This window comes from Artemia franciscana, chromosome 16 (assembly GCF_032884065.1).
Source record: "Artemia franciscana chromosome 16, ASM3288406v1, whole genome shotgun sequence".
Lineage (NCBI taxonomy): Eukaryota > Metazoa > Arthropoda > Branchiopoda > Anostraca > Artemiidae > Artemia > Artemia franciscana.
The window spans coordinates 1,879,486-1,892,533 of NC_088878.1; the positions used below are offsets into that span (position 1 = coordinate 1,879,486).

The 13,048-nt window shown below is 32.2% G+C and overlaps 1 protein-coding gene across 1 annotated transcript; it reads right to left on the reverse strand.

Annotated features, from left to right (window-relative positions):
• Nucleotides 1–1,564: 1,564 nt before the first annotated feature.
• On the reverse strand, nt 1,565–2,470 carry LOC136036952 (protein angel homolog 2-like). Its single transcript, XM_065719340.1, has one exon. It carries the CDS (start codon nt 2,468–2,470, stop codon nt 1,565–1,567), a length of 906 nt encoding a protein of 301 aa, XP_065575412.1.
• Nucleotides 2,471–13,048: the final 10,578 nt, after the last annotated feature.

Sequence of the window (13,048 nt, forward strand, 5' to 3'; positions counted from 1 at the left end):
CCTTGTCTGATTTTAGAAATTGAAAAATTGATTCCCTTAAGTCATAGGTGTTCTTCTCTAGCCGTATTACTTGTTGGAATAAAGTTTCGAATGGCTTAGGGTCTAGTTTCATAAATATTTTCCACGCGTTGTTACTGGTCAGAAGTGAGTTCTCATGCTTGAAAATCACTCCATGTTTTATAATATCTTGTGTGTTGGAATGGACGTACAGGGTCATCAATATTGTTATCAACTTCATTATTTCTAGAAGAGTTATTTCAGTGATTAGCATAAATAATTTTTTTTTTTTTTTTTTCCTTTACCACTTCCACCCATATTAGGTGTTAATATTGTTAGTATATAACACAAACCGTCTAAGGTAAATTAATTTTTTCTTCTCCAAGGAAATAAATAATTTGTTTTTTCTACATATTATTTATAATTTACATTAAAGATAGGCCCTTTTTCATCAATTTCTTTAAATTCTGTTTTTAAAGATTCACGGGTCCTAAAATTTACTTCTAGTATATGGTCGCTGTTTTTTATATTAATATACATAAGATAATCAACAAGACATTTTGGTATTTTAAAATTTTCTAACGTATGGTTAATGTTAAATTTTTGCATAATTGTTCGTATTTTATTTCTGCATAGTCCTTTTAGACTTGTTTGATTAGTTGTATTGTAATTTATTTTATATTTTAATAATTTATAACCAAAAGAGGGATTGACACCTTCTACTATAGTTTCCGATACGATGATGTCTGTTCCTGGAAAAATTTCTGACCATAAGTATTGTTCATTTTGGTAAAAACGTACCGTTAGTTTCTTTAACGCATCGTAATCTTCTCTACGTAAAACGGGACAATGAACCTTTAAGGGTTCATTTTCTGTAATGTTAACATATTTGTTATAAACTGAGATAATCCAGTTTGATTTAATATATGATTCTAAGTCTTTTTCTACTATTATTAATATGAAATGTAAGGGCCAGATAATTGTGAAGTTATTTACATCACAAAAAATATCTAGATGTTCGATAATTAGTTCTTCTATTAGGGGGTGATTCTTCTTGGTAATTTTGTCAAGTATTGTTTTAAATGTTATTGATGAGAATTTTCTTATATATTCATAACCCTCCTTAACTACTTCTTCTGAAAATTGACAGTTTAACATTATGTTCATTATATCCCTGATTAAACGGTTTTTAAATATGATTGGTGTTCTTAAAAATTTATAATTTAGATTCTTTACTGCATCAATAATTAAGCTGTTCCACGTTGCTTCGTTTAATTCATAGTTAAACCTGTATAAATCGGGTAAACTATAATAGGTAGTACTAGGTTTTTGTTCTAGGAGGTTATATTGTGTTTCATTTTTTTTTAGATTAGGGTTACTTCGTGTTTTTTTTATAGGCATTTTGTTAGTTTTATTAATTAAGCAGAATATAACAATTTACCTGTTATTGTGGGAATAAGTTGTGGCTTATCTAGAAATAATATTATATTAAATTAGAATTTAAATTAATTTATTTTTATAGGGTTTTTTATTAAAAAAAATTTTTTTTAACAAAGTATATTATTATTTATACGCAATTCCAACGAAATCTTGCTTCAAGATAATAATGGTCTGATCCATTTTGACTATTCGGTAATGGTCCTATTTTTAAGCAGTCCTTGTATGTTGGGAGACGAAGTCTTTCTAATAGTATTAATTCTTGTTTTTCATGTTTGTTGAATTTTTCGTCAATATTACTGTAGAGAATATAGTCAACTAAGTTGTGACAAGTCGAATTCAAACGAACTTTTGGAAATTCATCTGAATTATAAACACTTTTAAAGGCAAATTTATGCGTTAATGTACCGGATGAAAAAAATTCTTCTTCAATGCAGTTATCACGTTTTAGTTCTTGTAAGTATTGACAAGAATCAGAAATATAAAGCTCCTTTGGGAGGAAGGTTTTCCCAATTTTTTGTGAACCACAGTTAGTTAATTTTTTTATATCTAGATGTTCATACTTAAGCCTTCCTTGGCTTAAAAAAGAGTATAATTTGCTTGAAGGGGTGAAATTCAAATCACCACAAAGGATAACTGGAGGGTAGTTAGTTATTTTGCAAGCAACGCGGTTAATTTCTGCTAGAAGTACTTGGAGTTGGGCTAAACGCACATCTTCTCTTTTGCGATTGTATAACAAATGTGTGTTTACAATGCATATCTGTTTGTCCGGGTTCTTAAATGGGGTGAGAATAGAAATAAGTGCAATGTTATCTCGACTAAGTAAATCTATTCCATTCTTTAGCATTTCTAAGGAATGATTCTTTTTTAGACTAAATTTACATTTTTTTAAAAAAGTGGCACACCCATCAATCTTTTCTTGGGTTTTTTGTTTAAACACTCCGTCATACCCCTGAGATTGAAAATACGATAAGTAGGTATTATAATAGTAGTTAGCATCCACTTCCTGTAAGCATACAATATCTGCATTTGACATTTTGAATTGGTTAAAAAGTCTTTTTTTTCCTATCTGGCCATTTTAAATTTTCTTCGTTACAATTATGGTACAAATACGGCATTGTTTCGATATATCCTTGAGCTAGTACATTATATGACATAATTGTAAAATCTAAAGATTGAGTTTCTTGGTTTTCTTTTGGCCCTTGACAATTTCTTGGAGTTTCCCACTTTCTAATTTCCGTTAGATTCATTTTCTTACAATCCTTCCGTTTTTTGGACTTTGAACTACAAATCAGTACCGTTTTGTTTGAGTTTTACTAATTATTTGGTGTTAATCAGTATTATTATTAAGCAGTATATAAGTTTAAGGTTACCTGTTTGGCTTGGTATTCAGTTGATGATCTGGAAATATTATGGTGTTAATTTATTTATGTCAGAAGGACTCTGCGCGTCGTAACCATTTAATGGACATATTTATTAAGTATAAATTGATGTCTTGAGCTAGTTAATATTTTAAGTATTAACTAGGTTATTAGGTAAACCTAATAGTTTCTATATAATGAATATAAAGTGATTGCACTTTTTAACTTTTTTTTTTTTTAATATAAACAAAATTACTTGACAAAATAATTTGGTATCAGATAAATTTTTAAACCTACCACTGAGTTGGTCTCTGTGATTGGTTAATTCTTTAAATGCCTTTGGGGAACCTTCGTCATAATTGGTTAAATCAAAAGATGGGTGGTAACTTTTTCTCGGTTTGAAATTCGCTAGGCGGTCTTTTAAAATTCTTTTAAAACTGCTACAGGTCTTTTATGTGCAATTACACTTTTGTCATGCGAAAAACGTTTGTAGGGTGTTATAATGCAAGTTCATTTCTTGGTTGTAAAAATTATTCTTACATTAGTAGACGTACCTTAAGGGTTATTTATTATACAATGCATATATTGTATTTTTTATATGTCACGAGTCTTTTAGATAAAACGTCTATTTGCGAATTTCACTTTCACACGTAACTGGCAATTTTGCCTTTCAGAGATCTGTAATTTTGCCAGGTTACAAAATATGTTTCGTTTTCAATGCTAGTACGCGCAGATTGAGTTGTTCATACTTTAAGATTTTAGGATTTATACTATAATAGAATCGGTATTTTTTTTTTTGCAAGACGAAGCTAAAATTTGGTAAGATTTAAATTTTTGTGCTTTTATTTTTTTTTTGTTGCTGTCCTTTATTTTTTTTGTGTTTGTCTGGTGATAAAAATGGATTGAGCTTTAAGTTGATTTCGTAAATATAATTATTTTAAAAGGATAAGAATTTTTATACATAATATAAAAAGGAGTTTAATTTAAAAGATTTTTTTATAAGGCTTATAATTCTTAAGTTGGTTAGTCTTATTCACAGACATATTTGGTTTGTGAGATGCTTATTTTTATATTTGTAAAAGAAAATTTTTATTTTTGATAAAAGGCATACATAGGTTAGTTGCTTTGCCGTTAGTGGCGTAAAGGGTTATTAAGTTTATAGCAATGATATATTACCTGTTAATTGTATTATCTATTATATATTCTCGTTCTCATTTCTTCCAGATTTCTTTAGTTGGTTTCTTTGTTGAATTTGATTTCGGATAATATTTGGTAATAATTTTCTTCGTTTTTTGGACTATTCATGGAGCAGAACTGAATGCTTTTCGCGGTTTCGAATCCAAATTTCATGTTTTTAAAAATAGGCGTTATTGATGGTGGTAGTTTTTTTGCCATCCTTCTTAGCCTCGCGACTTTTCTGAGATTTACTAACGTCAAATGAGGCTTCCAACATTCCTGGTCTGCGAGTTGTATTCCGGTTTTACTGATTTCTTTAGTAATTCTTTCTAAAAGAGGACTTAAGCGAGCTTTAAATTCTGCCTCATTATTTAACTGGGCATACAAAATTTGTTCTGAAAATTCTCCGACGCCTTGGAAGTCGAGTATTATTTGATCCTCACTGAGTTCCTGTTGAAAGGCAGATATTGCCTTCGCGAAAGCATTTTTTGTTAATTCGATTTCACTATTATTTTTTAGGTGGATGACCATTAGTGTAACGTGAAAAGTACTGTGTTGAATTAGGGCTTGCGATAAACTAGGGTCTATATTAATCATGTAGTTTTGTACCTCTGAGGCCTTTCTTTTTATTTGCGCGCTTTTGACTTGAATTGCGAAAAAATAATTTGGTGGTTGGTTACTCATTTTCCTTGACTTTCTTGGCAGATATCGCCCGGTTTCTAAAAAAATCAAGTTACATTAACTTAATGTTTTTTAAGTTGGTACTCTAATCCAATTCGTCTGAACCTCCAACGCACAATGTGTCGAAAAGTAATACATTTTGTATCATAGCCTTTCTATCATTATGCCTTGGAATATCCCAACTCGGAAATAGAGTAGTAAAATCACAGGAGGCAATTTTTATTTCTGCACATTATCAGGAAAGAAACGAGTAAAAAGAAACTAATTTATCGATATTTTACTGTTTAAAAGTGATATTAGTTAGATAAAATTTGAACAATCTAGTTCATGGTCATTTGAAATATTTATTATTGGCCCTTGGCTTGAAAATTGATTTATTTCAGATTTTAACAGGTGTGGAGTCATAAAAGTCAATCGATATTCCTGGTTATTATTTCCACGAATATCTTCTATGTGTAGTAAATACCGTTTTAGGGTTTCAGGGAGTGCTAGGTTAGTTAACGTATAGTGAATGTTGGTTTTTTTCATCATAAAGCGTATGTTTTTTCTACACAATTCCTTTAGACTGGGGTTCTTTGGAGTAATACAAACTCTTTTGAAAATCAGTTGTTTGTGAAAACATAGCGGGCTTATGCAATTTATTATTTTTTCATATATTAGAATATCCTTTCCTTTTACTATTTTTGACCCAATGTTTTCATCTATTGTATAAAATTTAGTAATTAAGCGTTTTAATAGCTCGTATTGTCCTAGATATAAGTGATGAATAGAGTTATTAATCCAGTAATAATTTACATTGTTATTTTTGTAGATTTTAAGGAGTAGATCTTTGTTAAATAGCTTATAATCTACCTCCATTAGCATTTCTAGGAACTTTGAAGGCCAAGGTAGCTCGAAATTTTCTTCTTCAAGTGGTGTTAACCAAAAATTTTCACATATTAGGGACGCGATTAATGGATATTTCTTTTTGGGGATTGAGCAAAGAAGTACTGTAAAATTGTATAGGGCGAACCTGTGCCTGTATCCGTAGTCTTTTCTCATTACCTCTGGCGAAAAAGTACTTATTAGTAATATGACCATTATTTCAATTATCAAACTATCGCTAGGTATAATTGGAACGTGCAGTAATGAACGAAGTAAGTCGTAACGCAAATTTTTTACTGCATTTTTTACTGCTGATTCTAAGATTTTTTCGTTCGTTTCATGGTTTATTTTTGAAAGATCTGGTAGACTTTGGGTTTTGTTTGGAAGCCAAAAGTTTTGTCTTGAGGGTATTTGGTTTATAACGGGTTCTAGGGGTCTTAGAACATTTTCTAAGGTTATGTTACGCGACATTTCCTCCGGTTAGTATAAGCTGTTAGTTGAGTGAATTTTTACCTGATTTGGTTCCCTCTGGTTACAGATCTAAAAAATATTATTTGTACTTTAGAATTTTAAAATTTTTGGTATGCAAGTTGTTTTTGTAAGCGTCTTTTTTAGATTGTTTAGATTTTTTTCGTCTTAAGAATATTTTATCCCCTTTAACGGCATATTCTTGTGTATTCGGGTCGTATAAAAATTTGGCATAATGCCGTATTTCTTCTAATGGGTGGTGAACTCCTTCATATTTAGTACAGTTTTCATTTTCTTCGATTTTATAACATATTTTTGGGTTTTTACATTTATCAATTAGAAGAAGGTCAGTTTGTGTCGGCCCCTTGCAAAACCAGTAACAGATATTAAATTTTTTCTGTAGTTTTCTTATTTTTAACTGTAAACTTGTCAAGTTAGTCCCTTTTTGTCTTTTGTTTGAGTATTTGATTTTTACTTCTCCCCTTGCGGGTCGATATTTTGGGGTATTAGCTAATTTTAACCCAAATTTATACGTGTGGGGTTTAAATTTTGTCAAATCGTAATTTAGGTACCAATTTTCTGCGTATATTTCCTTACCGTTTTCATCTTGGACTAGCATAGCGGCCGAATATATTATATTTTCCTTGGCATGAATAATTGAAATAAATTCCGTATCTATAATTCCCTTTGCCATATTCACGGAGAAAAGATATAAGGAAATAATATATAAAAAAAATATTTAAGTGCGATCTTGATACTGCCGGGAGGATGAAGTAGATTCGATGCCAAGTCTGAATGCCTGTTAGATGTTACAAGTTATAGCTATATTAATGTCGTTTTTTAGTTACAAGTTAATTTATTCGAAGCCACTAAATCTATTCAATAGTAGGGAGGCGAACCAAGAATATGCCTGGAAGGAGTATGATAATTATAAAATTGCAAGGTAAATTAGCACAAGTTTGGCTACGACTACAGTTTACGAGGACGCTTGTTGTTATTAACTATTTGTAATAATATTTTTGTTAAGGCTACTAATGAGTTTTTATTTACTATTATTTGATGGTTATCTCCACCAGCTGTTTTGCAATATTTTAGTCCCTATGGTATACAAAGTGACAGCGATTTCTATAGGGCAGGTGTTAGTTATCGTTGTGTTAATAAGCTCTTGCGTTACGGAATTATTATTGCGGTGGATTATAGTAACAAATTCTTGTTAAATAAAATAGTTTTGTGACTTACTCACAATACTGAGTCCTTTTTGATAAACCAATTCTTCAATCGGAGTTTATTAAACTTTTCTGAAAAGTACCTTTTTTTATTTATGGATTCTTATTCGGAGTGGTCTCTTGGCGAGGAGCAAAAGCAAAAAAAAATTAAGTCAACTTTCTCTGAGTCATAACCCGACGCTATCAAAAATACATCGAGTTACCCCTCAGAAAAAATCAAATCAACTCTTCCCGGTCGTTATTCTGGTATTGTTTTACATGTATATTAAATATTTCTTTAAACTTCTGGGGATTTGGAGATTATCAAGGGTACAGAAAATAATTATTTTTTGAAATAATAGTTAATCATTAGGAGCGGTTTCGCCAACCCATCTAGCGTTATGTGGTTCTAGCTGCAAACGTTAGTTTATCGGATCAATTTGTAATAAGAAAATGGCAATTAAGAACTTGTAGTCTCGATTGCAATTTAGTTTTTAAACCTAAATCTTTTGACTGGTACGCGTAAGCTATGGCAATATTAATCGTTTTGTTCCAGTTAAGTTCTACTTTTGGTAAGATTTATTAACAAAGCGATGGGTTATATTATTGGAGAAAGTAATATATTTGGAATTAAGAAGAGTTTCGTTTACTTACCTGGCGAAACGTTTAGTCGACGGGGCAGTTCTAGTTTTAAGCGCAAACATTTAGAATTTTATATCATAAGCATAAGGCTTATTTTTTTTTCTTCTTTATTTTATCCCGGACTGATAGATTTTTATTTTTCTTTTATTAATAATCTAATTTATCTGGTTTTTTGACAACTCGGCCTGATCTTGTTGTTACCTTTTCTTCGGTAGACTCGGTTTTTTTCTTTGGCTTCGCTAGCGATATCAAGTCAAACTTTTTATATTGTTTTTTAAGAAATTTTTGACCTTTAATTTGTGCCTTTTTAGCCTGGGCAGTTGCACTTTGTGGTCTTGTTCCTTCCACATCTTTGGGCTCATTTGTGCCTGATTCACTCTCGGTATCTGAGGAACTAGTTGTAGATTTAGTATCTGGTTCTCTTGAAGTAGAGGCTTGAGATTTAGGTGTTGATCCAGCCTGACCTTCGTAAATTTCTTCTCCTCGTGAAGTAGAGGGTTTACTGATTGACTCGTCCTGTTGATCTCTGGGCTCGGGAGAATTGAACGATTCTTGGGAGCTTTGGGAAGATTCAAATGTTTTCTTGGGGTGCCTCCACTGCTTGAAAGCCATGTCCTCCGGAGGGTGAGGAATTGTTTGCATTAAGGTTTCCTTCCAAGATACCCAGTCCTTTGGTTTTGCCTTTGAGACGGTTATATCGTGATATTGTTGCTCATCAGTAACTGGATTAGTATAAAATGTACTCTGTCTAGTCTTAATTGGGTAATTAATGATATCCATTGCTTCTCTCAATGTTTGTTTTTGGGGCTGTTTGTCCCTTTGTGACTCCATGTCCCCAGGTGTCTGTATAGCCTTATTTAATTCATCGTGTAACGATAAAGGTCTGTCTATTGGTGAAATAGGTTTCACCAAATTGTCGGGGAGACGTTTTGGGGGGTAAGGGGTTGAAATTTTATCTGGAAAGAATTGTGACTTTGGAGAAATCGTATAGTCCAATTCTTCTGATTCTTCACTGGAAAATGAATCGCTATTCCTCCGTCTCCGCGTAACGGGGGTACATTTTGGGGGGGTAACCATATTTGTCATGGTTAGAAATTCATTGAATTTTTCTTCGTCACTACTGTTTTCAAAATATCCTTGTTTGAAATTAAAAGGTTTAAGCTCACTTAGTCTAGAGCGAGGTGGTTCATTTTCGTCCTCCGAGGTATTTGATGTTGAAGGTTGAGGGGTCCATGTTTCTGTGAATTTTGCCCTTTTTATACGACTAACATGGGCTTTATAAGTTTTCCCCGTTTGTGGTTTTAATAGTTTGAATGTAACGTCATTATCATATTTCTTAATTATTCTATAGGGGCCAGCGTACCTGTTAGAAAGCTTCTTGCCTTCCAATTTGGTTTCATTTTTTAAATAAACACAATCTCCTACTTGAAAATTGATTTCTCCTTTAACATTTGGAATATTTTTGGCCTCTTGTTGTCTTTTTGATTTTTCTATTTCTTGTTTTACAAGTTTGTAAGTTTTTCTCATTCTATTGATAAATTCTTGCTTATAATCTTGAGAATCATTATAATATTGTCTCGATTCTATAATTTCCTTATAAGGGATTCTAAAGTCTCGTCCGAATAATATGTAGAACGGGTTATCATGAATGACCTGGGAGTAAGCGGTATTAATTACATTTGTTAAATAAGGTAAGGCATTATGCCAATCTCTGCGATTTTCTTTCGTATAAATGCTTAAAATATTAGAGAAAAGTTTGTGCCTGTTCTCGATCTTCCCGTTGGCCTGGGGGTGATAGGGGGTTGATACCAATTTACTTATTTGAAGAAAAGACATTAAATCCTTAGTTACTTTCGATACGAAGTTAGGGCCGTTATCGCTTAATACTGTATTAGGAATACCGAAATTAAGGAATATTTTAGCGAGAGCTCTCGACGTTGTATAGGCGCTTTGATTTTTTAATGGTTTAGCAAAAGTGAAACCAGAAAAGTGATCAATCACTGATAGTACACAGGTGTGTCCTTCATTAGACATGGGTAGTCCTCCACTAGTACCATATAAATCAAAAGAAACTATATCGAAGGGGAACCGGGCCGTAGGAGTTCTTCCTGTCCCTGGATTAGGGTAGACTTGAGGATTTTTTCTTAAATTACATGTTTCACAACTATTAACGTAATTTTTTAACTTTGTTAAGGCTGAAGCAACGAAAAAGTATTGTTTTAACCTATGGAAGGTCTTCTCTATTCCTAAGTGACCTCCTACGTCAGAATGAAAAAATTCAAAAGCGGGTTTTTCCAAAGTTTGGGGTAACACTGGTATAATGGTCGTTTGATTTCTTTTATCATTATTGGTCATTATTTTACATAGTATTTGTTCATCTAAATCGTAATAATAATTATCAATTTCCTTTTTAAAGGATTTCATTTCATTGGGTAGGTCTCTATCATATAAGAAATATTCTATTAGAGCCGCACAAATATTGTCTTTCTTTTGATGTATTTTTATATTGTTTAAAGATAGTGGGCTGTCTTTGTGTTTTTCTTCTACTAAATTATTGGTCTGCCTTTTTAAATTTTTATTTTTCGGAGCATGTTTTTCTTTTATCGTGTTAATTTCTTCATTTTCATTTTCTAAGGGAGGATTATCTGGAAATCTACTAAGATAGTCGCATGGGGCGTTTTGTTTTCCTTTAAGATGTTCAAATTCATAATCTAAATCTTGAATTTTTAATATCCATCTCGCGAGGATTCCGGACGGTTTTTTGAAAGTCTGTAGATATTGAAGACTTTTATGATCGGAACGTAGTTTGAATTTTCGTCCAACCAAGTAATGTTTAAATTTTTCTAAATGGTGAATAATCGATAATAATTCAAGTTGTGTCGCAGAATAATTACTTTCTCCAGGCGTAAGAGTACGCGAAGCATATGCTATAACTTTTTCTTCCCCGTTTATTATTTGGGAGAGAATCGCCCCAATTCCCTTGGTTGAGGCATCCGTAGTAACAACGAATTGTCCTGTTTGGAAGTCGGGTAAACATAAGATAGGTTCTGAAGTCAAAGCCTTTTTTAAATGATCTAATGAATTTTGAGCTAATTTAGACCATGTAATTTTTTGGGGGTTCCCTCTAGTGAGGTCTGTGAGAGGTTTTGCTATTTGGGCGTAATTTCTTATAAATTTTCGAAAGTAGCTCATTAATCCTAAGATTCCTCGTAACTGTTTAATCGTTTGAGGGGGTTTTATATTTTTAACAGATTCTATCTTTTCAGGGTCTGGGGAAATTTGTCCTTGTGTTACAACTACTCCTAAAAATTTTAGTTTAGTTTGAAAAAGATTTACCTTTTCAGGTCTACATTTTAAATTGCCTTCTCTAAATTTCTCAAATACTTTTGCTAGGGTCATTAAATGGTCCTCCGCGTCTTTGTCCATGGCTATGACGTCATCAACAAAATGAATTATGTTATTTAGGCCTCTTAGTAAATGAAGGAGGGGTCTACACAATGCACTTGAACTAGTTTTTAGTCCAAATGGTACTCTTAAGTATTCATAAGAACCACATTCAGATGTTGAAAAAGCTGTTTTAAAAATATCGGCCGCTTTTATTTTTACTTGATGATAACCTTGTGTCAAATCTAGGGAAGTAAATATTTTATTTTTATTTGATATTGAGTCTAGAATTTCGTCTATTCTAGGTAGGGGAAATTTGTCACTTACTACCTGTTTATTTAAAGCTCTATAATCTACCACTAGTCTAAGATCATTATTCTTTTTCGGGACTAGAATAACGGGGGCAGAGTATGGGCTTATGCTTGGTCTTATGATTTGATTTTTTTCAAGTTCATGTATTTTATTTATTAGCCATTCTTTATGCTTATAAGGAATTCTGTATGGTTGTTTTGCAACTGGCGGCCCCGTGGTTTGTATTGCGTGTTCATAAAATGGGATAAGTCCTATGTCGTCTTCAGATGTCGAAAAGACATCTCTATATTTCCATAATAAGTCGCATAATTTTTGTTTTAATGATACATCGGTTATGTGACTCAGTTCGAATTTTTCAAGAAATTGAGATCGCGTCAGTGAAAATTCTTTGTCAACGTGAACATTAATATTATTCACTAAGTTCTTTTCCGAATTTTTCCAATTATTAATATCGGATTCCGATACTATTTGTATCTCTACTAAACATGTACCTTTACTTAGGGTGATTAGGTCGTTTTCGTGGGTGTTCGTTACCCAAATATAACCTTCACCCTTTTCGTAATTTATAATTTGTTCTTCGCAAACTATATTTTTCGGGAGATTTTCCGACGGCGATGCTACCCAAGTTTCATTTTTATCATTAACTGGTTCTAACATCTGTGATATTTGGACCCTCTGCATTGATTTAGGGGGAATCTTAGTTTTTCTCACTACGAATCCATAATATTTTTCGTTATGACTTTCTTTTATTGAGTTAAGGATATTATCTTCTGTTTTTTTTCTGGGAGTTTCTATATTCGCTAGCTTTTTCCATAAATATGAAATTTCTTGAATTTGTTTTTCTCTATACTTTTTCATGTTGCCTAAGTTTTCCTTTACCTTGTTTGCTTGTATATTATTTATTTCTGATTTAGTTTTTGTCGGATATATAAACTTTGAATTTGCTACATCTAATAATATTTTATTGGCTTTTAAAAAGTTAGCACCTATTATTGCTTCGTATGGAAAATTTTTACAAACTATAAATCGAGTATAGAAATTTCTGTCATCTTTGCGCAAGGTTAGGTACACAGTGCCTTTTACATCCAGGTCGTGTCCCGTCACACTTGATAAATTGGGACATATATTGTTCATTCGTCGTTTAATATAATTGGGTAATTTGTTAAATACGGATGTATTTATCACATTTACTGTTGCCCCTGAATCTATAAGGGCTGAGAAATAAATATTTCCTGCCTTAAAATTTTCAAATACTGGTAACATATTATTATTATTTGCACTTAAAAATGGTATAATCACTGGTGGGGACCTATATATTATTTTGCCACCAAATTTTGGTCCTACGAATTTTGGGGGCTTGATTCGTTTCCCTGGGGTTCCCAGATTTCGGGTGTAGAGTTTTCATTAGTTCTATTTTGGTTTTCTTGATCATTAATTGAAGTTGAGTTGTTATATGGGTTCCGTCGGCTGGTAAAGTTACCTCTTGTATTTCTATTCCAACCATTGTTAGGTTGGTTTAAC

Bases quoted from the DNA above. Each gene is read 5' to 3' on its own strand.
- LOC136036952 (XM_065719340.1), bottom strand. From the start codon at position 2,470: ATGTCAAATGCAGATATTGTATGCTTACAGGAAGTGGATGCTAACTAC.